The following is a 24275-nucleotide window of genomic DNA, read 5'->3' as shown; positions in this document are numbered from 1 at the left end:
GGAAAGCCCTCCCAGGACTGTTCCATGTCATACTGAATGTGGGTTCCCAGATGGGGTCAGACACCAAACTCTGACCAAGGGGTTCATGCTGATGCAAGTTGCTACTGACAGAACCAAGCCCAAATCCAGGCTCAGCTTTGGGAGAGAAAGGCTGTCTAAGCACAGGCCCTCCTGCTAGGACTGAGGAAGGGGGACCAGATGTTCTGCTGTGCCCAGGACAGTGCCAGGTCACTCCATTGCCCGGGTACGACTGTTAGTACCACCCCCTTTCACTCTCCAAGTGTCCCCCCCTTGGAGAATCAGTTATGTGGTCCCTAGGCTGAAGGAACAAGGTTCTATCCTCCCTCGGAGAAAGAGAGACTCCATCTAACCTTGAGCATGTGGCCAGCGTGTGTGAAGTCAGGCAGCTAACTCCACCAGAGCCACACAGGGGTCCCGACTCAGAAGCCCATGACTCAAAGGACTCCCCGAAAACTCCTCCCTAGTTTTCTCAAGAAACACATGGTCACTATAAAAAGGTAAGAAAAGATAAGAAGATTAGTGAGAGACAGAGGGCAGGAAGAAGGGACTTTCAGATGAACAGACAGAATAAGGGAAGAATGGATGAATTAAATGAGAAAGAGGAAAGAAAAACGGATATGGGGACAATGGATGAAGGGAAGAAAGGAAGGATGGAAGGATATTGAAAGCGAGGATGAAAAGATGGATTGATGGGGGATCGACAAGGGTATGGATGACAAGAGATGAACGTCAGAGTCTCACTGGCCAGCTCTCTGACAGAGCACAGCAAACACGGAGGCCAGCAGAGGGCTTTCTTTCCAGAAGGACATACAGATTGACTCTTCGGGGCCCCAGGAAGCCAGTCTTCCCTCCCCCACTCCAAAGACATTCCTAGGACCACTCCTTCCCCTTCACTCTCTGCCTCTTCCCACTGCCCCTTCCCAAAGGGCAAAGGGCAGCACAGCCAGGAAAGCTATCTGCTGTTTATCCCAGCCCTGTTTACTCTGGGTCTGTAATTAACAGAGTCTCCTTCCCAGATCAAGGAGGGTCCAAGAGGGCCCAAAGAGGACACGGAGAGCCCTGACAGGCCAGGTTACTCATTGATAAGCAATGGGGAATTGAGGGAGGCTACACCTTATCCTCTTCTGTCCCGTCAGCCACACTTTCCTGACTCCCAAGGAGGCAGGGACCCAGGTCCCAAGCAGTTCTTAGCTCAGGAAGGCTGACATGGGATGGCCCTGCCTAGAAAGTCCTGCCTCAAGGTGTGCAGGTCTGTGCAGGTGCAGCTGGAGTCCTGGATCTGCCTTCACCTGGGCAGCTCCCAAGATCAGGGTCAAAAGACTGTGTAGCCTAGTGGTGAAGATCATGGGCCCTGGGAAGGGACCAGACCCAGGTTCATAGACCTATCTCTTCTCACTTACCAGCTGTGTGACCTTGGGCAAGTGACTTAATCCCTCTGAGCCTCAGTCTTCCCCTCTATAAAATAGGGATGATGGTAAATCAGACCCATGTCAAAAATGCTGCGAGGATGGAATGAGTTAACTTACATAACACACCAAGCATGCCAGGCATCAGTGACAGTTTTGGGCTCCTTTGGGGAACCCGGGGCACCCTTCTCAGCCTTTTCATCCTCCAGGTTCCTTCCACTTTCCCCTAGGATCCCCTCAGCTACCAGCAGACACTTGGAGGTTCTGTTTCCTCAGTTACCCAGAAGGGCTCCAGAGGTTCCTGGTTGTCCAGTACAGTAGCCACCAGCCACATGGGCCTATTTAAATTTCAATTAACTAAAATTAATATTATTTAGCCATGAAAAGGACTGCAGTACTGATTCATGGTACAACATGGATGAACTTCAAAAACATTCTGTTAAGTGAAAGAGGCCAGCACGGAAAGTCATGTACTGTATGACCACATTCCTATGAAATGTCCAGAAGAGGCAAATCCACAGAGACAGAAAGAAGCTTCGTGGTTTCCAGGGGCTGGGGGCAAGGGGAACGGGGAGAACCTGCTTAATGTGGACAGAGTTTCCTTTTGGGGTGATGAAAATGTTTAGAACTAGATAGAGGTGGTGGTTGCCTAACATTATGAATGTACTCAATGCCACAGAAGTATTCACTTTAAAACGGTTAATTTCATGTTATGTGAATTTCATCTCACTACAAATAATAATAATAATTTAATTTAAAATTTGGTTCTTTGTAGCACTAGCCACATTTTAAAAGCTCAGTAGCTACATGTGGCTAGTGGCTCCAGGATTAGAGGGCACAGGTACAGAACATGTCCATCACTGCAGAGAGTTTTTTTAACAACGTTGACCTTCAGGTAATCAAATATAATAGTGATAAAACCTCTTTACATACATTATCTCATCTGACCCTCTCACCAGGATGGCATTTTTTTTTAAGACATGGGGAGATTGGGACCCAGAGAAGGGAGGTACAAGCCCAAGGCTGCACAGGGAGTAGCAGGCTAAAGACCTGCACTGGGGTCTGTGGGCCTCTGGGGTCCTTTCTGCCCCCCTCAGAGACGGGCCCAGGAAGTAACAACCAAACTCTCTGGCCATCTGGCTGTCCTGCTCACATATCTGCTTTCTCCTGAAGGGGACTTGGCACCAGTTTAAAGCAGGCGAGGGTGTGAAATTGTACAGTCTAGAAGTTGAAGGGTGCTTGGTTCCTGTTTGCAAAAACTGTGGGGAAGAGAACTTAGTGCCAAGTGATTTGGAATTTTAACAAAAATTCCAGGAAGCCAAAGGCTGGGTAATGTGAGTGGAGGGGAAAGAATGCACCTTTCCCTGACCCCAAGTTGCCTGGCCACATAACTAGGTCAACAGGGCACAGACCTCTTTGTCTCTAGTGGACCCTGAGCTGTCTTCAGAGCCCTTCAAGGGGGGCTAAAAAGGCCTGAAAGTTTTCCTGGCCTTGGCATAATTCAGACTCGTGGAACAGTGGAAAAGCATGGAAGGTTGGGAGAGTCAGAGCTTTGTTCAATTCCAGCTCCATCGCTTACTGCCTGGATGACCTTGAGTAAGATACTTAACCTCTCTGAGCCTCAATTTCTTCACCTGTAAAATGAGGACTGACTGTGTGTCTCCCTCAGTTGCTGTAAGGATGAAGCAAGATAACAGATGTGACTCCCAAACACCCTATAAAGATGATTAATCTTCACCAGGACCCAAGCAGTTCTCAACCACTGTCCTTAGGAGAATCTCACCTTAAACATGAACCCTGGGGAAGTCTTAAGATTAAAATCCTCATCAATAATATTACTAATAATAGCAATGGTGCTGGCATGGGTCAGACTCACTGAAGGGTGATTATGAAATCGCAGATGGAGGGACAGGCTGGCTGCCCTGCCTGTACTCAAAATATGTGCAGTAGAGTCAGATCCATCTGGAAGATTCCCAGCTGTGTGACCTTGGACAAGTTCCTCAATCACCTCTGACTTCTCATCTGTAAACAGGGATGATAATAACATCTACCTCTCAGCATTGCTAAGAGATTTAAATGAGATGATAATGAACTTAGCACCATGCCTGGACATACAAACGTCTGCTAACACTGTTTATTAATCAGAGCCCTGAGCCGGGTGCTGGGGAAGGTAAGAAGGACAGGAAGCCAACTAACCACATCCCCAGGCAGAGGAGGCAGGTCGTGTGGAGCTTCCAGAAGGGAAAGAGTTCTCATTTTAGCCTCAAGGAGGTCCATGAGCCTTGGAGAGTGGCTGCAACCATGAACAGGACGAGGGGTGGAAGTGGGGAGCGGGCACGGCCCCCTCCGAGGCCAGTATTTCTTATCTTGGTCCCCAGGCCACTGCATCAGAACCACCTGAGAGTGACATATGCTGAACTGGAATCTGCAGGTGGCCCAGCAATCTGAATGGGTATTTTAACCAGCTTCCAAGCTGATGGCCTCACACTGCAAATTTGGGAACGTCTCTCCCCTCCTGGCTGTGGGGTGTGTCCTGTGACAGCCCACGTCAGCCAGCTTAGTCAAGGTAGGTCCAGGAGGCCAGGGATAATTCACAGGCACAGGAAGTCAACCCCAAACCTCATCTGCCCATCATACTTCCAACCATTAGACAAAAACAAAACACCATGGGGCATATGCAGGGGTGAGGAGTAACAGGTGGCACAATGCAGACACTGACTGATTTCAGAAGATGACCAATGAGGGTAGCCACCAACCAATCAGAACAGAGGTCTGACCAATCAGAACAGCCAAATAGGGCCCAGTCGGCTGCATGCACCCCTGGAGAGAGTCCATACTGGACAGGGGCCACTGCTGGGGACGGGAATGCTTGGTGGGTAGGGCTCTGGCCCACCCTAGCCCTTACCACACTCGACCCCTCTCATCTGTCTTATCTGTTGAGTTCCCACAAGCCACATTATTTGAAAACAGGATCTCCTTACTTTAAAAACACCATTGGTGAAAAGTGTTGATCCATGAGTGCTTCACAAGGGCTCTGCCAGCCTTTGGGGCAGGACAACCCTTGGTCGTGCAGGGCTGGGCTGGACGACACAGGAAGTTAGCATCCTTGGTCCCTGCCCAGTAAATGCCAGCAGCAGCCCCAACGGTCCTGATGACCAAACCCAGGCAGGGGCGGCCTATCCATCCAGCTGAGAAGCACTTCTAGCCCAACTCCCCCTGCTTTACAGCTGAAACAATTGAGAGCCAAGACATCGAGTGACCACAAGGCCACAGCACAGCGGGTGAGTGGGGAACTGGAGAGCCAAAAGAAGTGGGCTGAGCCCAGGTCTCAGACAAACCTGACTGGGGCCTCAGTTACCCAGAAGTGGGCAGGACAGAAGTAGGGGCCCCTTCCAGAGAGCCTTGTGTGGGCACCCATGCCCTGAACCGCCGCCAGATGGAAGAACAAGGACCAGGTAGCCCCACTAGAGCCAGAACCCTCAGCGTCCGAGCACAGAAGACCCATTCTGGGGCCAGGCAAAGAAGCTGTGACCACGTCGGCGGCCCTCGGGGCAAGCGCCCGGCAGTTCCCAGGCCAAGGCCCCAGCTCCCTCACAGCAGAGGACAATTGCTCCATTGGCTAGAGTGGGGGAGAGGAGATTCACTGGCCGGGGCCCTGCCCGGCTTCTCCCCACCCATACCCTCTCCTTAATGAGGCCATTGTTTGCCCAGGGTTCCCCCAACAGCCGGCCCTCACCCCAGCCACTCCTGCCCTGGGTTTCCCCTCCACAGCCTGCCCTCCAGGACCTCCTGGGGGCTTCCTGACTTTCTCCCTTGCACTTGGAGCACAAAGGTCCCTGGGGCCTCTCTGACCTATCGTTCCCCTTACAGGGCCACTCACTTCCCTCTCCCAGCCTCTGGTTTTTAAATTAATCAAAGAGGCGTGGACTGCCAATTGACTTCTGTTCAGCATGAGAGGAGTTCCATCCTGAGAGCATGTAATTCCAGTCAAAAGCAAAGAAATCTGCTCTTTTATTTACGGGCAAATGCACCATTCTGTGTTGATTTGGGGAAAGATGGTGAATAGCTTATGAAGCTTTAGTAGCTCCTTCCCAGACCCTGGGTGGTCAGGAACCAGCAGAATAGAGAATAGCTTTCAGCTGAAACATTTTATAAATCTGGGGTCCCAAGGGCCCCATGCAGCCACAGCCAGGGTTGAGAGTGGGAGCCGTGCACCACCTACCTCCTGTGATTGCACAAAACTCTTTCAGCACTCACACTAGAGCAGTTTTACGCATCTTCAGGTACTTATTTAATCTTACCAACAAATCTACAAAAGGAAAGTCCCCATTTTGCAGATGGGGAAACTAAGGCACCAGGAGCTGTGTCTTACCCAAGTTCCCACATAAGCAGTAAAGGCAAAAGCCTAATCATAGGTGCCTTTGACTGCATTCAGGGCTCATTCTCTTCTCCACCGAGAGGCTTTGGGGCACCTCTCCAAGCCCCCAACTAGGAACCCACTCTAGTTGTGATTAGAAGATACTTGTGTGTTTGTTCATCGGCTGGCTGCCCCTCTAGACCTCATACTCCCTGAGGGCAGTGGCCCAGGCAACCAGGGCCAAACCTGCTGCAGCCTCATTACCTGAGTCCCACTGAAGTTTCTGCTCTGGCCCCAGGGCTCCCCTTCCCCTGCAAGGCAGTTTGGGTCAGTGCTAGACAGTGTAGAACTCCCTCCAGACATTCTCACATGCAGACAGGAATCCACAAGCCACAGGGGGAAATCCTGGGTTCAAACCCTGGCTCTGCTTTTTGGCTGTGTGACTCTGGGCAAGTTACTAAACTTCTCTGAGTCTCAATTTTCTCATATTAAATGAGGATGATAATGCCTCCCTCATAGTGCTATTGGAAAAATTAAATGAGGTCATATATGGGAAAGCACAGAGCATTATGCCAGGTACCTAGGATGCCCTAAACAAGTGTTCAAGAGAGTAGGGGGAAGGAGGGAGCGGGGGAAGTCTACGTGAGCTTAGGGGGCTTGTCCATCACCCCAAGTCCCTCAGCAAGCATCTCATGCTACTCCACTTACTCCGCTCAGTCCTCACCAGCTCTCCCCACAGTCACCCTATAGCCCTCCGGATCTTCCCTGGGCCTCCCAAGAACTCCAACAGAGACCAAGAAAGGTTAAAGGAAGCTGGCTCCCACCTGAGCCCATCTGGCTCCAAAGACTCCTTTCTCCTGCCGCCTCCTTCCACCAAGCATTCATCTGTCCAGTCAGTCATTCACTCACGCAACATGTATTGAGCATCTACTACGTGACTGGCAGTATTCTAGGAGCCAGAGGAACGGAGATGGACAAGACAGGCCTTGCCTCTGTGGAACCCTCAGCCTACTGGGAAGCCAGAAATTGAAAAAAATCAACCTAGTGAGATGATGAACAGGAGATGAGGGCTGCACAGGGAGGTCTGGGGTTCTACGAGTGCGCCCAGCCAGAAGGCCTGGCCTACCTGGAGCCTTGGGAGGAACTTTATGCTAAAAGCAATCAGAGCAACTGAGGGTCTCGAGCTGAAGGGTGAGGCTACCGTGTTTGCAGTTTGAAATGATTCCCTCCTGCAGAGTGGAAAACAAGACCAGAAGGCAGCCCCAAGCAGTGAGGAAGGACAGCATTGAGGAGGAGCAACAGTGAGAAAGGGACAGCACAGGTGTATTTACGAGAAATTTAGGAGCAAGGAGCCACAGAATCTGGTGACACTCTCTAAAGACCATTGTCGTACCAATGTTCAATAGTTTTAACAATTATATAGAAAGCTCTCCTCTGTGCACCATTCCAAGCACTTTTTAAATGAACTCTAATCCTCCCAATAATCCTATAAGGCACTATTGTTATTATCCTCATTTTACAGATGAGGAAACTGAAGCACAGACAGGTTAAATAACTCGCCCAAGGTCAAGTAGCATTGAGGAAATTAGAATCCAGTCTTGCTCCAGAGTTCGTGGTTTTTTTTTTTTCTTCTTCCTCCTTTTTTTAAATATTTGAACATGCCAACAGCATCCAGGATCTTAGTTCCCCAACCAGGGATCGAACCTGTGTCCCCTGCAGTGGAAGGGGACTGGACTGCCAGGGAAGTCCCCAGGGTTTGTGGTCTTAACCCAAACATTTGGCTGCCTCTCTGATGTGCTTCTAGCTGGGCTGCCCACCAGCCACATCTCAGGGCTCCCAGGTGTGCTGGGGACTCAGAGAGAAGAGGAGAGCATTACTCAGCCTTCTCTCCATCCCAGCCCTGTCCAGAGACTACCAGCCGTGCCCACCCTCCACCCCACTTCCTTTTGTACTTCAGACAGTCATTCTTAGACTAGACCAAGGCGCAGGCCCAAGACAAGACTGGCCTCTGCTTTTTTTGCAGAGCTACATGAGATCCAGGACAAATGGAGAGCCTGCTGGTGCCCAGGCTCATAGAAGGAAGGACCACGTCACCTCCCTAGCCACTCGATTCAGTGACAGTGAGCCCAGCCCCTCCAGGACCAGGCCCCCACTGCCACCAGGGCACCCAGAGATCCTGAACAGGCCTTCTTGAACTGCTGCCCACAGCACAGGTTGTGCAGCAGGAAGGCTCGGCGCAGCTGGGGGCCTATGGGACAGATGTTGACTTTGCAATCAACAAAACTAAAACGCTGGAAAGTAAAGCAGTGCTGTAGGTGTGGTAGGAAGAGCACTGGACTGGAAGTCAGGAAGGTCAAGTTCTAGTTTCCTCTTATAGAAAGTGGTGGGGGATGGGAGGATGCTGGGGGACAATAGAAGTGGTTCCCTGTTAGCACTAATAGTTCTCTTAACTTCACAGACCACTCACCCTGCGCTCTTTGCTGAGCACTCAGCAGCAGCTGCTATGAAAACAGGTGTCCCAGCAGAGGAACACTGACACTGTAAAAGGCAGATACTTCCAGGAGGCTCTGGAACAAGGACAAGATTCTTTCTCACCTCTTCGGGCATCCCAGCCCTCCAGGAGGCAGGCAAGCCTGTGCTGGGAGGACCTCCTCACAGCCAGGGATGGAAGAGGTCCCACCTCAAGCCAAGGCTCCTCACAGCCTCACCTCCATCATCATTCCAGCCCCCTTCCTCTTCACTATCCTCAAGACAGCCCCATGGAGAATGCAGGGCATAGACTGCATTCCTCCTCATGTCCGCAGATGAGTAAACTGAGACTCAGGGTGTGGGAAGGACTTGCTATTAAGTTGAAAACATACAACTCAGATCTTCAGAATCCAAGCATGGTGCACTCCCCACTGCTACACACTGCCTCTCCCAGAGGCTTTGTAGAGGCATGAATGGGGCAGATCTCTTGGCTCCTGGCTCTGTTATAGCTCTGATCACAGAGCTACTGTACGCCAGGCACTCTGCCAGGTGCTTCTCTCATCCTTTATCTAGTAAATCTTCACGACCACCCAGTAAATAAACGTTACTAACCACATTTTACAAATGAATAAACGCAGGTCTGAAGTTCAATAGACATGTGTCCAAAGACACACAACTAGGATGTGGTCAGAATTCACCACCAGTCAGGCTGACTCAAAGCCCTGGCTCCTCCCACTACACTTCACTGCCTTCGTGTGTCTGTGTCCTCCACATGGGCTGGGACTGAGACTCTTACTCGTGTATGCCTGGCCCATAGCAGGCATTAGCTAAATGTTAGTTCATGGAATTATTTTTCCCAAGACTAAAGATTAAAAGGAACAAAGAAGGCTATTTCATACAGATAAAAATTACAATCCAACCAGAACATACAATAATCACAAAACTTTATGCTCCAGGGACTTCCCTGGTGGCGCAGTGGTTAAGAATCTGCCTGCCAATGCAGGGGACACGGGTTTGATCTCTGGTCCAAGAAGACCGCACATGCTGCGGAACAACTAAGTCCGTGCGCCACAACTACTGACGCCCACACACCTAGAGTCTGTGCTCTAGAAGCCACCGCAGTGAGAAGCCTGCGCACCGCAACGAAGTGTAGCCAAGTAGCCCCCGCTCACGGCAACTAGAGAAAGCCCGCAAGCAGCAGTGAAGACCCAACGCAGCCAAAAATAAATAAATAATTTGTTTTAAAAAAAGAAACGTTATGCTCCTAACAACACAGCTTCAAAGTATATAAAGCAAAATTGAATCAAAAGAAAAAAAAAGAAAAGAAAAGGAAAAATTAGCAAACCTCACAAAGTAGATTTTATACACCTCTATCAGAAATGAACAGAGGAAGTAAGCCAGTGGTTCTTGAACTTTTTGGTCTCAGGACCTCTTTACACTCTTAAAAATTATTGAGGTTTTAGATTAAATCAAAGAACTTTTGTTTATATAGATATCTACCATTTATATCAACATCTACAATGGTTAAAATGAAAACTGAGAAAAAATTTATATATTAATTCATTTCAAATAACCGTAATAATCCCTTATATGTCAACATAAATTTTTGTGAAAAGTAATTACATTTTACAAAACAAAAAAATTTAGTGAGAAGAGTAGCACTGTTTCACCTTTTTTTTTTGGCTGCGTTGGATCTTCGTTGCTGTGCAGGCCTTCTCTAGTTGCGGTGCACGGGCTTCTCACTGCGGTGGCTTCTCTTGTTGTGGAGCTCAGGCTCTAGGCACGCGGGCTTCAGTAGTTGTGGCGCGCGGGCTCAGTAGTTGTGGCTCACAGGCTCTAGAGTGCAGGCTCAGTAGTTGTGGCGCATGGGCTTAGTTGCTCCGCAGCATGTGGGATCTTCCCGGAGCAGGGCTTGAACCCGTGTCCCCTGCACTGGCAGGTGGATTCTTAACCACTGTGCCACCAGGGAAGCCCTGTCTTACACTTTTGCAAACTCTTTCATGTCTAGTTTAATAGAAGACAGTCAGATTCTTATACCTCCTGCATTCAATCTGTTGTATGTTGTTTTGGTTGACATATATGCAGAAAATTTGGCTTTACAGAGAAATGTAATTGAAAAAGAGTATTTTAATAGCCTTTTTAGATATTATGGCTATCAAATTGATACTACAAAAAAATTGACAGGTGACAATTCCTTAAATGTTGGTTGTAATGTAGAATCTGAATCCGCATCAATAAACTTTTCTTACTCAACAGAGTAAAATCCTTAAAATCCATTGGTCTATCCTGCACCTTGAGTGGATCTTCAAATTACGTACAATTTTGACCTTGCGGACTCCCTGAAAGGCACTTGGGGGCCCTCAAGGGAACCCTGACCACAAGGAGAACCACTGAAGTAGGCACTAAAAAAGTAGAAAAATGTAGGATTTGATAACATAATTAGCAATTTTTTTTTTTTTTTTTTTTTTTTTTTTTTGCGGTCGCAGGTCTCTCACTGTTGTGGCCTCTCCCGTTGTGGAGCACAGGCTCCGGACGCGCAGGCTCTGGACGCTCAGGCTCAGCGGCCATGGCTCATGGGCCCAGCTGCTCCGCGGCATGTGGGATCTTCCCGGACCGGGGCACGAACCCATGTACCCTGCATCGGCAGGCGGACTCTCAACCACTGCGCCACCAGGGAAGCCCTAGCAATTTTTTTTTTTTGGCCGCACCGCATGGCTTGCGGGATCTTAGCACGCAGTCCTAACCACTGGACTGCCAGGGAATTCCCCATAAGTAGCAAGTTTAATCTAAGAGTTCTCTGTGTAGAACTTTGCTCACAACAAACCATGAATACACATTTTGAACAAGTGGTTCCCTCCATCAGCTGGGGGAAACGTGTGCCTGGACAGACAGCAGACGCTCCAAGATGGACAGATGCCCAGCATGCCAGGTGTCCCAGCCAGCTGCCTAGACCCTGGGACGGCCTCATCAGAAAGGGATACGACATCAGAGCGCAGCCTCTTCCTTTCTCTGGCCACAGGGGGAGAGCGTCCTTGAACAGCTACCTCAGGGTGTAGCCCCCCACCTGGGTTCCTTTCCTGTGAAGGGCTTCCCTCCTCAATCTCATCATGGGCCCCATGTCAGGGCGCCTCAGGGGTCCGCAAGGCAAAGTTGCCGGGTAAAGCCTACCCATCCTCCTCTTCCAGGAAGTTTCTAGCCTGGCCCCTCTGCTCTTCGGAGCCCCTGGAACTGCCAGGTACAGACTCTCCTGGCTCTCAGACCATGTGCAGTCCTTACATAAGCAGCAGCAGGAACAATGCCTCACTCTGTCCAGGCCAGGCACTGGGATGCCAAGAACAGCACAGGAGACCAGCTACACAGGGAGCCAGCACCTTGTACAACCATCTGGGAACTCCAACACCCCCGTCAGGGACTGAAACCACAGCTCCCCCGGAGTGCAGAAGCCCTGCCAAGCCCAGAGGGGGTGGTGAGGGGTAAGCTGGAGTGCAAGGAGCAGAGCTGCCGCTGAGAGTCCCAAACCAGAGCCAGGGCCAAGGTGTCCGAGGGAGCTTTCAGAACACACGCATTTCTACCCTAAAGTCACACATCCCTTGGCAATCTAACATTCCTAGGTATCTACTATGTGCTGGCATTGTGCAGGAGGCTTTCTTTCCATGCACCATCCTGTTTGCCCCTCACAATAACTGCTGAGGCGGTTCTATTTTACAAACAAAGAAGTGAAGGGTTAGAATGGCTAAGTATTTGCCCAAGGTCACTCAGAGAGTATACACTTGCATTTGAACCTGGCTCTTTCCGTCTGCAGAGTCCAGGCTCGTGCACCATTACTACACTGTCTGGCCCTGCAGAGAGCAGTCCTTCACCTTCTGAGTGGTCATCCCCAGAACCTCTTCACGCTGGGGTTGGGAGAGGGAGAAGGGGCAGGAAAGCTTGTTCTCCCCAGACCCGACTAGGTCATCCTGGACATCAAAAGAACATCCTGTCCCACCCTAGGGCTCTGTCTGCTTAATTTTCTTCTGCCTCCTCTGCCCTGCCTTGTGTCTTTTTCTCACAACTGGATCAGATGAAGCAGGGCCTATGTCTTTTGTATTTCTGTAGCCCCATCTGTGGGATACACACCTCGAGCCTTGCACACAGTCAGTTCCCCAGCTAGGTTCTCAGGAAGGAGCCCCCCCACCACCACCCCCAAGCCTCTTGTCCAAAGCTCCTCCCACAGGAAAGCCAATGGCAGGCAGGGTCCAGACAAGGAAAAGACCCCAGACATGGGGTTCCTGAAAGCTGCCTCCTCTGTGATGCCTCCCTGGATATCCTCTTCAATTCCTTCCTTCTCTAGGCTCCCAGAGGAGGTACAGTCTCCTCCCTCAGCGTTTCCTACCCTAGGCTGGAATTTATCTTAGGGCAGAGTAGTTAAACCCTGGCCTTTGGAACCCAACACCTGGACTCAAATGATGGCTCCTTCATCTATTAGCAATGTGACAAAGGGCCAGTTACTTCACCTCTCTGAGCACCTCCCACCGCAGTCATTAAGCCTGCAGACTCAGAACCCAGACCTCCTGGTCATATCTGGGCTCTGACTCTGGAATCAGACTTCCTGGGTTCAAGTCCTGGCACCAATCTTTACTTAACCTTTTTGTCTCAGTGCCTTTATCTGTAAAGTGAGGATAGTAATAGTATCTGCCCACCTAATAGCATTATTATAAGAATTAAATGAGGTAGTTTATGCAATATGCTCAGAACAGACTTGACATACAGGAAGCACCCAATAAGTGTTAGCTATCATTGGAAATGGTTGATAAGGTCGTGAAGTGCTGTGCAGTGTCTGAAGCACTTAATAAGCGCTCACTAAATAGTAGGTATGATTATCTTTGCCCCCACTAAGCTGTGATGTCCCGGAGGTGGGTTCTGGATCATATCCCTCTCTGATTCCCCAGCACCTCGAGCCTTGCACACAGTCAGCACGCTGCCCAGCACCAAGCAGGAGCTCAATAAATGCGTGAGGACTGGGAGTGAAGAACTTGCCTGCCTGGACCAGGAGGGTGTGGGCAGCCAGGAGCCTCCTGCCGAGAGAAGGGAAAACCGAGGTGTCAGGGAAGAGAAAACAGAGCAGAGTGGTAAGGGCCGAGACGGAGAGATAACCAAGTGAAGTGAGTGAGAAAAGGAACAGGAGAGGCTGTGGCGGAGAGAGATAAGGAGGAAGGATGGAGAAGGCGAGGGGCGAGGAAGAAGCCTAGGGAAGTGAGGGAGCCCCGGGGAGAGGCGCAAGGCGAGGCTGGGTCAGTGGCAGGGGAGTGGGCGAGCGGGAGAGGGGCGCAGGAGCCGGCGCTGAGCGGGACGCACAGGCCGCGGGGCAGGAGGCGCAGGGGGGGCGCCACCCTGCCTCCCCGCCTCGGGGAGGGGGCCGGGCGGCCGGAGATTGGCTGGGGCGCGCGGCGAGGCCGGGGCTGGAGCTTCAAGGTGGGAGGCGCCAGGATCACTCTGTGCGCGCGGGCGCGGAACGAGGCTGCCACCCACTTGGGCGACCTCAGCGGCAGGGGAGTATCGGGGGCCTGTGCAGCCATGCGGGCGGCGGCGGGGGGCGCGCGGGCGGCCGCGCTGGCGCTGCTGCTGGGGGCGCTGCACGGGGCGCCGGGGCGCGGCGAAGAGTACGACTACTACGGCTGGCAGACCGAGCCGCTGCACGGGCGCTCGTACTCCAAACCACCCCAGTGCCTCGACATCCCCGCCGACCTGCCGCTCTGCCACACCGTGGGCTACAAGCGCATGCGGCTGCCCAACCTGCTGGAGCACGAGAGCCTGGCTGAGGTGAAGCAGCAGGCGAGCAGCTGGCTGCCGCTGCTGGCCAAGCGCTGCCACTCGGACACGCAGGTCTTCCTCTGCTCGCTCTTCGCGCCCGTCTGCCTCGACCGGCCCATCTACCCTTGCCGCTCGCTGTGCGAGGCCGTGCGCGCCGGCTGCGCGCCGCTCATGGAGGCCTATGGCTTTCCCTGGCCCGAGATGCTGCACTGCCACAAGTTCCCCCTGGACAACGACCTCTGCATCGCTGTGCAGTTCGGGCACTTGCCCGCCACCGCGCCTCCAGGTAGCGCTGCCGCCGCCGCCATCTCCCTACCCCCAGCCCCCAGCGCCCCGCGCGCTCCGACGGGATAGATGCCGCTCCCCCAACCCCTTAGCACAGCTCTTCAAGCCCCCAGAGGTGCCACACACACACGTCTTTGCTCAGCCCTGCATGTCGCCCGAAGCCTACCAGCCTTCCCACCTGCGGCTGTGGACATTCCCACTGGTTCTCCCCCATTCCAACTCCGTTCCTGAAACCTCCCCCACTTCCCTCACAGCTCCCACCTTCCCAAGCTTCTGGAATCCCTGGGGGAGCCCAATGCTGTCACTCCATCCTGAGGCCTCCAATAAATGCCTTATCACCTCTCTCAGCCCACAAATGCCCACGATTGCTAAGCACACTCTGGGCTATGAATTCCACCCTGTCCCCATTTTCTGCACGTGGGAACCCTAAATTTTCCCACTCTTTCCCCAGTCCCCCAGGTTGGGAGACCTTTGGGTAAGGCTCAGTGCAGAAGAGTGAGCAGATTGCCAGGCTTGGCCCCTGACAAGGAGCCCTTGGGCAAGTTGCTCAACTTTGAGCCTTGGTTTCCTCATCTGTAAAATAGGAAGCAATCCCAGGTTCCCAACATTTATGAGATCCTAAGTGCCACCTCCCACCCACCCACCCCCAATCCCATTACCCCTAATTCCTCTCTGGTCTCAGCCCCCCCTTCACTGTGCACCCCCTCTTCCAGACTCCTTCCAGGCAGAGTAAGCCCAGGCTGGGCACCAGACAGGAGAATAAACAGTGGCACCAAGCAGGGCAGCTTTGCCTGGGTGGCTAATACCCAGAATCTAGGGAGCCCCTGGCTCTGGGACTCTCCCAAGGGGCAGCACCACTCCCCCATTTTCCATTTGACCCGGCCCCCCAGAAACAACTGGACTCCACCACACCCCACCCACCCCTCAAAGCTAACCTCACCCATGCAGTCCCCAGTCCTACACACCCACACAGGATCTGAGAGTTGCAGCTGGGTGGGGGTCCTGTGACCAAAGAGTGTTGAGAGAAGAGAAACCCCCTATTCTCAGGTTAGTAATGGGACCAGGAAGCAGGGGAGAAAGACGCAGCTCAAGCAGAGACAGCATAGTCCCCAGCAGGGATCCTAGGCATGGCTCCTTTATTCTGGTTTTCTTGGAGCCCAAACATTAACATCCTGGAAAGCAGGGAAATCCCAGGCTTGGATTCCCACCTGGCTCTGCCCTCCCACTCTCACCCGCTTTGAGCCCCTTTCTCCCCCATGATGGGGCACCCACCAGAAGGCAGAGACACAGAGCGAGGTCAGATGCTGTGTGGTAGGACCAGAGGCAGCCCGAGGTATCTGTGTGGCCAACAGACAAACTGAGAATATTTCATACAAAAAGAGTTTTGGCTTCCCTTGAAAAATCGGAAGTTCTGGTAATGCTAAATTGGGTGCTCCTCAGTTTACCACAGTCCCTGCCCTGCCGGCGTCACTCATTTACCCACCTGTCTGGAGCCTGGGTTCCTAGAAAGACCCCGCAAACATCCCCACCCTAGCACTAGTCTAGGAGTCACAAATCCTGAGTTCTAAGCTCAGTTCTCACTAGCTTTGCAGACTTGGGTAGCCACTCTGGACCTCGGTTTCCTTTTCTTTAAAAGCGGAATAATGGGGCTTCCCTGGTGGCTCAGTGGTTGAGAGTCTGCCTGCCGATGCAGGGGACATGGGTTCGTGCCCCGCTCTGGGAAGATCCCACATGCCGCGGAGCAGCTAGGCCCGTGAGCCATGGCCGCTAAGCCTGCGCGTCCGGAGCCTGTGCTCCACAGTGGGAGAGGCCACAATGGTGAGAGGCCCGCGTACCGCAAAAAAAAAAAAAAAAAGAAAGAAAAAAGAGGAATAACGATACCTACTTCATAGGCTGAGGACTAAATGAGACAAAATTTAGAAAAAGACAGTGCACATCATGGTCACAGCTGCCAGGGTCACGGGGCAATCATGCCCACCTGGTCAGTTTTGTCCCTTCACGACCCTTTGAACTTCACAGCCACTCAGTGAGCATTACCATTATCATCATCCTGTTTCCTGATGAGGAAGTGGAGGCTTGGCAGGGGGAGGTGGCTGGTCAGTGGGGGAGCCTGAACCCTAAGTGGCTATATGGACTTTGATCCCCTCTCCCCACCCCTGCTTCTCTCTTCAGTGACCAAGATCTGCGCCCAGTGTGAGATGGAGCACAGCGCTGATGGCCTCATGGAGCAGATGTGTTCCAGCGACTTCGGTGAGTGTAGAGCCCACGTGGCCACTGCCCTCTCCCCAGAGGAATGTACCTCTTTTTTGCACGTCATCCCAGGGACTTCAAAAGCCCCTCAAGGCCATGGTCCATCCCTGGCCAGGGCTCCGGCAGCCCTCCCTTGACACTCTCTACAGAGGGGCCTCCAGGGCTGGATTCTCTTTAGGGGAAGGAGGCTTGGCCCAGAGATGGATGGAGGTAGCAGAGGGGAGAGATGGGCTCCAGGATGGAAGTGCAGCCCCCTCGTCCCTGGGCACCTCTGCCTGGTACCTGATGCACCTCTGGCCAGGGGAGCTGTGGTCACCCATCCCACAGCTTCATCCTGGAGCCTCCCCATTCCTGGGGCAGTCAGGACTTGGCTCCTGTGCGGACCACGCAGCCCAGCATGTCGTCTTGGCCAGGTCAGCTCCCCTTTTGTGTCTTAGCCTCCTCTGTCTATGAAAAAGAGAAAGCAATGAAATCCTTCCTGCAACAGGTCTTTGATGTCGTTAGTCTGTTTGGAAAGAGGACACTACTACTGCAAGGTGTGTGCGTGCCCGAGAGAGAAAGAGGGGGTGGGGGAGAAGGAAAGAGATTTTATAACACTGTCCTTTCCTGGGTGCCCAAAGTTATTCTCTGGCTTCTCCCTGGCTGCTCCCAGAGATGGGGACCCAGAGGCCCGCAGAAGGAGGACCCTGGCCTAAGTGACCGCCGCTAACTCCATTAGACTCTCTGGCCTTCAACCACCTCCTCCACTACCCCACACACTCACACTCCTACACACACCGCAGACATTCTCTCACACACAAAAACACACAGCACCACACTCCACACTCCCACCCACACTACACAGTCGCACACAAATGACAGCAGTGGGTTCGCCCAGCAAGAGCTGGTTGTACGCGGTGCTTCCCAACCCTGCGCTCCGTGACTCAGTGGGTCACGGTGGGAGCACTTACCCATGGAAATCAGCACATGCAACAGAGAAGGGCCCCCCCACCCCCCGCCAGAGCTGGCTGTCTAGCATTTAGAGCCACCACTGCTCCAAACACCACCCCCTGCAACACACACATACACACACACACACGCAGCCAGAAATCCGTTTGGAAGCATCCCCAGAGATCATGAAATCCAGCCTTCCTCCATCACAAGGACGCCCCCTCCACCAAACCCCCCCTCCAACTGTTCAGCTCCACCCCCAATATTTCCCTTCCCCAGGGAGCCCACACCCAGCTCCACTCCCCACGGAGAGCTCTCCACCCTGCACCTGGTGTCATGGAGAGGCACAGGCCAGACCTCAGTTCAACCCAGGCTCTAGAATTCAGGCACATCACCACCTCTCCAAACCTCATTTCCCCACCACGCCTCAAGGATGAAACATGATAATGCCCGTGCGAGTCCAGCACATGATGGGAGCTTCATAAATGTCAGCGTGTACACGCAGAAGCTCCATCTCCCCAAGCCCCAGGCCTGGAGCTTCAGGCAGAGCACCAAGCATGGGGCCACCAGCGTCCTGAGCAAACGTGACGGTTCTCAGGCCATCCCTCTGTCCACCCCGACACACAGTGGTCAAAATGCGCATCAGAGAGATCAAGATAGAGAACGCGGACCGGAAGCTGATTGGAGCCCAGAAAAAGAAGAAACTGCTCAAGCCGGGGCCCCTGAAGCGCAAGGACACCAAGAGGCTGGTGCTGCACATGAAGAACGGCGCTGGCTGCCCCTGCCCGCAGCTGGAGAGCCTGGCCGGCAGCTTCCTGGTCATGGGCCGCAAAGTGGACGGACAGCTGCTGCTCACGGCTGTCTACCGCTGGGACAAGAAGAACAAGGAGATGAAGTTCGCGGTCAAGTTCATGTTCTCCTACCCCTGCTCCCTCTACTATCCCTTCTTCTATGGGGCCGCAGAGCCCCACTGAAGGGCACTCCTCCCTGCCCCACCCAGCCAGCTGTGCCTTGTCTCTGTCTCCACCCCTGGGGCGCGCTCTCTCCTCCTGCCCACCTGGCCTCCCCCTACTCCCAGGCTGACCCAGCCCCTGCCGGAGGGTGGTTCGTGCAGAGCTGCTACCAGCACAGGCACTAAGGGATGGACATGGAGCCAGGCTGTCCTTGACCGAGGGGTTCTGGGGTCCTTGAAGGTTTCCTCCCATAGGAGCAGAGGTTTCTCAGTTGGGAGAAAGTAGGCAGAGAGAAAAGAGAGCTCTAGGCAGCCTGAGGAGGTGGTTTCCAGGATAGCCGGTGGTGTCAGCTCCCCTCTGTTGGCGGTGGGGCCTCGCCTGGGAGAGGGAAGTCCTGGTATTAGGCTGAGCTACTTGAGGGACAGTTCTTGGCCCCCAGGGCCCCTTCACGTGTCCTCATTGTAGCCCCCCCAAAAGGAAAGGGTCACAGTGCCCTCCAGGCACGCCTCCCCTCCTTCCCCGTCTCTGCCCGTTTCCCTTCCCGCTGGACCGGAGAGAAGCCCAGCCCAGCCCCGCTCCCAGACGCGCACTCCTCAGCCTCCGCATGTCCCTTTTATCCTGATGACCAGTAAATTACTGCTACTGCTGTGAGGCCATAGATACTAGACTGATGCAGGTAGGGTTTGGTTTTCTATTTTTTTTTAAAGTTTTTAATTAAATCAAAGAAAACAAACTGGTTTTAACCAGGTGATTTCTTTATCAGTTGGTTCCTCGGTGGGGTGTTCAGAAACGACTTCGCGAAAGAGGCCTTTTTGTAAGCCACGGCCTGTCCACACAGACATACTTGGAATGCCTAAAAAGAGCAATTCCCATGTTTTCGCAGGATCCCCCGAGAACACATAGAGAGGGTCACCCTTCTCATCCTCACAACGAGACTAACTGAGCGATGGAGATGACTGTCCTTTTGTCTCAGAGGAAGGACAGAGATGCCAAGTTCCCCAGCCTTCTCCCACCATCAGAAGGCTCCCACAGTCCTGCAGCATCTCCCTGACACGGACAGTGCCTGCTCTGAGGAGCACCCAAAAGGCTGGGCCACAGGGAACTACTCTGAAGACCCAGAGGCCTAAACGTGTCACTCCTACCCCTAGAGCTCAAACACCCCTGGGCACTGGACGTGTAGGAGATGATGGTGTGGACAGGTGCTACTCCAAGCTGGTCCCTGGACCACAGCATCAGTATCACCTCAGAGCTGGTGAGAACCACAGAAGCTCAGGCCCCACCCCGCACCTGCATTTTAATACATAAACCTTCGTATCATCTAGGGAGCTTTCACAAATTACTGGGCTCTGCTCTAAATCAATTAAATCTGAACCTCTGGAGGGTGGTCCAAAATCAGTATTGCTAGATGCCCACTGGGGCGGTGTGCAGCCAGGGCTGAGAACCTCCATCCGGATAAGCCGACAGCTAAGGCAGGAGGGCGAGGGGCTGAGGCTACCTCAGGCTGGAAGGGCCCTGGTCCTGCATGCGAGGAGCAGACCAGCTATAATGCCTCAGGGGGCTTCTTCAGCGAGCTCAGTGCAGATGGAGGCTGCTACCTTGAGCTGGATGGGACAGCGAGGGGAGAAGGCTTGAAACGGAGGTAACAGGCTGCTGTCAGTAACGCGTCCAGAACTTGGGAGGGGTGGTGCCCGGAAAGAGTCCTGAGGTGACCGCCAGCAGATGCTGAGGGACAGGGCAGACGTACCCAGAGCAGGGGGCTGGGGACACCTCCAGAAGGCGTTCCTCACCAACTGGGGTACAGCTGGGATGCCAAGTCCAGTCAAGGCCTGCTGATCGTCCAAAACAATGGAGCCACGTTCTCCTGAGGTGAGGAAAACCCTGGCTTGCTTCCGCAGCTCTCAGAGGAGCGCGCTGCCACAGAGAAACAAGGGGCCAGTGCGGGCTAACAGGTGGTCTGACAGCCTGCCCATAAGTCACCTCCCTGGCAGTCAGGTGCCCCACACAGGTCGGGGCGGCCGCGGCCTGCGTGTTTCTCCTCACCTCTGAGGAAGCCGCTGCCTCCCACCCTCGCCCAAAGCCTGCCCAGCCCACCTGGCTCCCTGAAACCGCCCCTTGTCTCCCAGCCTCCTACCCCGACCAAATATTTACAGGCCCTTCTAGGGTCAACCAGGACCAGGGATTCTTTTTTCACTGAACACACAGGACTCAGGCTGCTTCTGGCCGGAGCACAATACTGACCTCTGTCAGGTGCTGGCAGCCCATGAGAGGGAGCGGGCAGGGAGGGGCTCCCTTAGCCCATCCTGCGAGGCCCCAGCAAGGCGCTCCTCACCCACCGCCACAAAGGGGTCAGGCCCTGCTCTGCACCTTGGCTCTGTCCCCGGCACCTGCCGTCAGAGCCCCCGGCAGTCTCTTCCCTGGGACCAAAGACCAAGGAGGCCCTGCAAGGCCTGAGCGCTCCCTGCATTCAGTGCAGCCACAGAACACTCCCTCCTGGCCAGCCTGAGACAGGCGGCTGGTGGTGCCCAGCGAGCATCTGCGCGGCGTACCGGTGAATGATGGCATCTGACCGCGTGGAGCAGAACCCTCCAGAAACAGCGGGGCTTCCCCACTCAAGAGATCCGGAGGTGGGAGGTCCGTGTCCCAGGCTCATTTTGCCTTCCTGCTCTGCCAGTGGGTGGTGCCTCCTCCTCCCAACTTCTCAGCCACATTCCAGGGAGCAAAGCGGGAAAGGGCTAAGAGCAGAAGCAGCGCGTCAGCTGCCTCTGGTCCTTTTGATCAGGAAAACAGTAATTTCCCAACAAGTCCCACCTGGTAGATTTCCACTTCTCGCTCACCAGCCAAAACTAAGCTCACCAGCCAAAACTAAGTCACATGGCCAGTCCAAGTTGCAAGGGAGCAGAGGAAGTGTCTCAGCTGGGTGCAAAATGAGAGTTCTGAGAGAGAACAGAAGGGTTTTGGGGTAGGCCCATGACACTCAGGATCAGGCGAGAAGAGGCCAGTTCTGGTTTCCAGTGCTGTGACTTAATGACCATGTGACATTGGGGACATTTCCCAGCTGGAAAACGGAGTGATTCTGTCTACTTCACAGGGCGGCTGAGTGTTAAGCAGGGAAATGTATGAAAAATACCTGGCAACAATGCCCAGCATTTAGAAGATGCTCATTAAATGGTAATTAGTATTTTTATTAACCAAAGGCCTTGACCTAGCACAGTGCCTGCACAAAATAAGTGCTTATTAAATTCCTAATTGATTTGTTAATCAACTAAGAAATGCTACTGGCAGGAAGGCAAGGAAAAGACAGGAACATCTTATCTAAAGGCCAGAACTGTTACTTCCAGAAGGGGAAGAGAATTCACATTTGTGGTTTTGCATCAGAAAATACATCCCCAGATAGTATGTAGGGCAATAGAGAAAAGAAGACGTATAATACTATAGTAGCATTCAGTATATAGCAAGTCCATTAATATATAAATATTCAAGCACTTGGGCATTTTAATTTAAGCCTCCTGAGATAGGTACTATTATTATCCCCATTTTAATGGTGAGGAGACTGAGGTTCAGAAAGGTTAATGAACTCATTGAAGGACACACAGCTGTACTTAGTGGTGTGGTTAGGATTTGACCCCATGCTCTTAACCCCTGTACTACTGCCTGCAGGGGGCAAAGCTGAGGACAGGTGGGCAGGATCAGAGTACAAGCAGCCATGCGTCTGTTACCCTGCCTCCCAGGAAGATTTCTGGGGACCCTGCTCAGATCTCACTCCAAGCACCCTGAGAGCAGCAGAAGAGCCATCCTTGAACCATGGCTTTTCTCCCGAATCCCAGGGCAGCCCACCCCTTCGCCCCTCCTCCTCTCTCAGCCCCATCAGCATCCAGCCTCTCGGGTCCCACAAAGGAAGCTCACATCCCACAACTGTTTAGTCGACTGTAATCCTGGCTAAAGTTCACTCCTTGGGAAATCCAACGTGGGGGGTGGTTGCTGCTGGAATGTGTGTGGCTGGGACCCAGTGTCCCAGCCCAGACAGCAGGCTCTGCTGGGGCCAGGGGAATCCAGAACCTCCAGCCCCCAGCTGTGCCAGAGAATGGAATGTGCTACCCTAGGGTGTTGCAACAGACCCAGCCAAGGAGATGGGGCAGTGCTGGGAGCTGGGGGAGCTCCTGCCACAAGGCTGCCTCTGTTCCCCTGGAGGCTGAGCCCACTTCACTAGGGCTGGTGGTGGGCAGGCCCTCCTGTTAGCTCAATGGCTCAGAACCTCCTGGAGCTAGTGGGAACAAGGCAGAACAGAAGGGAGGTGACAGCCAGGACTGCTATGGTGACCAGTTTCTCTGAGGCATCCACAAGACCTGTGGCACAGTTCACATTGCGGCTCCACGGCTTACTAGCTGTGACCTGGGGCAGGTTACTTAACCTCCCTAGGCCTCCACTCACTCATTGGTGAAATGGAGTTAATGGTAGAACTTAGCTTTGGGGACAGTCACGAGGTTTAAATGAGACGACACACTCAGCTTACTGCCCAGTACAAGTGCTCAATAAACGTAGGTATTATGATCTTAGAGCCACCAGCTGCAGGACAGATGCTGGAGCCAGGGCCTCGAAGCTTCCATAGAGACAAAGGGATGAAAATGGCACTTCGTTTGGCTTCAGCTCTGAGAGCCAGGTGGCCAGCGACCTCAAATCCCAAAGACCCCACAAACCACGGCCAGTTCAAGGTCTGCCAAGACTCACTGGAGGCTGCTCCCCACCACTAGCAACCCATGAAAAGATGGCCAGAACCCTCAACCCAAGCCAGGCCGTGGGAGCTGGCCATCCATCCAGGTCTGCCCAGCAGGTTCCAGGGCTGTCGCAGACCTGGCTACTGTCCCCTCACTTGGTCCCTGAGAACGAACTGGGAAGCATCTTCTAAACCAGGCATCCAATTCTACAACGGACAGTCTGCTTTCCAGGCCATCCCACCTTTGGTCCTCTCCATGCTGTGGACCCCAGGCAGCGGGAAGGCACAATCCACTGCTAGTAAAACCCTCCATGGCTCCATTTTCCCAGTGGCACCTGCACTTTGAAGATGTCCATCACTGGCCTGCTCTGAGGCCCTCACACGCACCTCAAGGGGACAAGGAGGTGGCTTTCCCTCTATGAGGCCACTGACCCCCAATGATGAAAACCATGTTTCTCACACTCTGAATCCCATGTCCTGAAAGCTACTTGTGCTATAGTCTGTATTTCACCATTAGACATTGTTTTCATTTTCCCAACATAAAATATTGACTGCTTTTTCAAACTATACTCTGGCCTCATTCTTTCCTGAAAATAATCTATGATTATTCTCTAGTTTTAAAAAAAATTGCTGTTCTAAGCCATGCAGGGCAGAGTTGTTTTGATATTCCTAAAGATGGCCAGAATGAGAGAAATGAGTTAGTGTTTATTGAGCATTTACTATGTGCCAGGCACCTCGCTTCCCACCTGGAGTGGACTATCTCATTGAATCCTCACAGCAGCCACACAAGATAGAGATCACTATCTACCCACTTTACAGATGAGGAAAGCAGCACAAAAAGGCTTGGGGGCAAGGCCCCTGCAGCAACTCCAGTGTGGCTGCAGCCAATGGTAGAACAGGGCCAAGTGTGGAGCCGGTCCATCGCAGCACCCGCCTCTACTGTCACCGGGATGCTCTCTGGCTAGTGCAGGCTGCTCCTGCTCTAAGGGAAGTCCCTTCTGGTTCCATCCTCCAATGCTGCGGGGAACCCGCATCTTCAAGTGGGTATGGTGTGGCTCCCACAGTGAGGGGCTGGACTGGATTATCTCTGAGCATCCCTCCAA

The 24275-nt window shown here is 53.0% G+C and overlaps 2 protein-coding genes across 3 annotated transcripts in view; one reads left to right on the top strand and one right to left on the bottom strand.

Annotated features, from left to right (window-relative positions):
- Nucleotides 1–24275, bottom strand: part of ZFYVE27 (zinc finger FYVE-type containing 27) — a 101329-nt gene that overhangs the window by 53131 nt on the left and 23923 nt on the right. The window contains exon 13 of one of the 2 annotated variants that reach the window (XM_033425731.2): nucleotides 14981–17025. The exons of the other annotated variant lie outside the window; for it this stretch is intronic. Within the exon in view, the coding sequence (XP_033281622.1) occupies nucleotides 17012–17025 (14 nt within the window). The 3' untranslated portion in view covers nucleotides 14981–17011. Of the gene's footprint in view, nucleotides 1–14980; nucleotides 17026–24275 lie in introns of those variants that run through there. 2 annotated transcript variants of the gene reach the window in all.
- On the top strand, nucleotides 13734–19194 carry SFRP5 (secreted frizzled related protein 5). Its single transcript, XM_004268425.4, has 3 exons — nucleotides 13734–14329; nucleotides 16501–16578; nucleotides 18136–19194. Exons 1-3 carry the CDS (start codon nucleotides 13807–13809, stop codon nucleotides 18480–18482), a joined length of 948 nt encoding a protein of 315 aa, XP_004268473.1. The 5' UTR covers nucleotides 13734–13806; the 3' UTR covers nucleotides 18483–19194.

Source organism: Orcinus orca, chromosome 14 (genome assembly GCF_937001465.1).
Source record: "Orcinus orca chromosome 14, mOrcOrc1.1, whole genome shotgun sequence".
In the NCBI taxonomy this organism is placed as follows: Eukaryota; Metazoa; Chordata; class Mammalia; order Artiodactyla; family Delphinidae; genus Orcinus; species Orcinus orca.
Note: the sequence above shows the minus strand (reverse complement) of the source record. Positions and strands in the feature narration are given on the sequence as shown.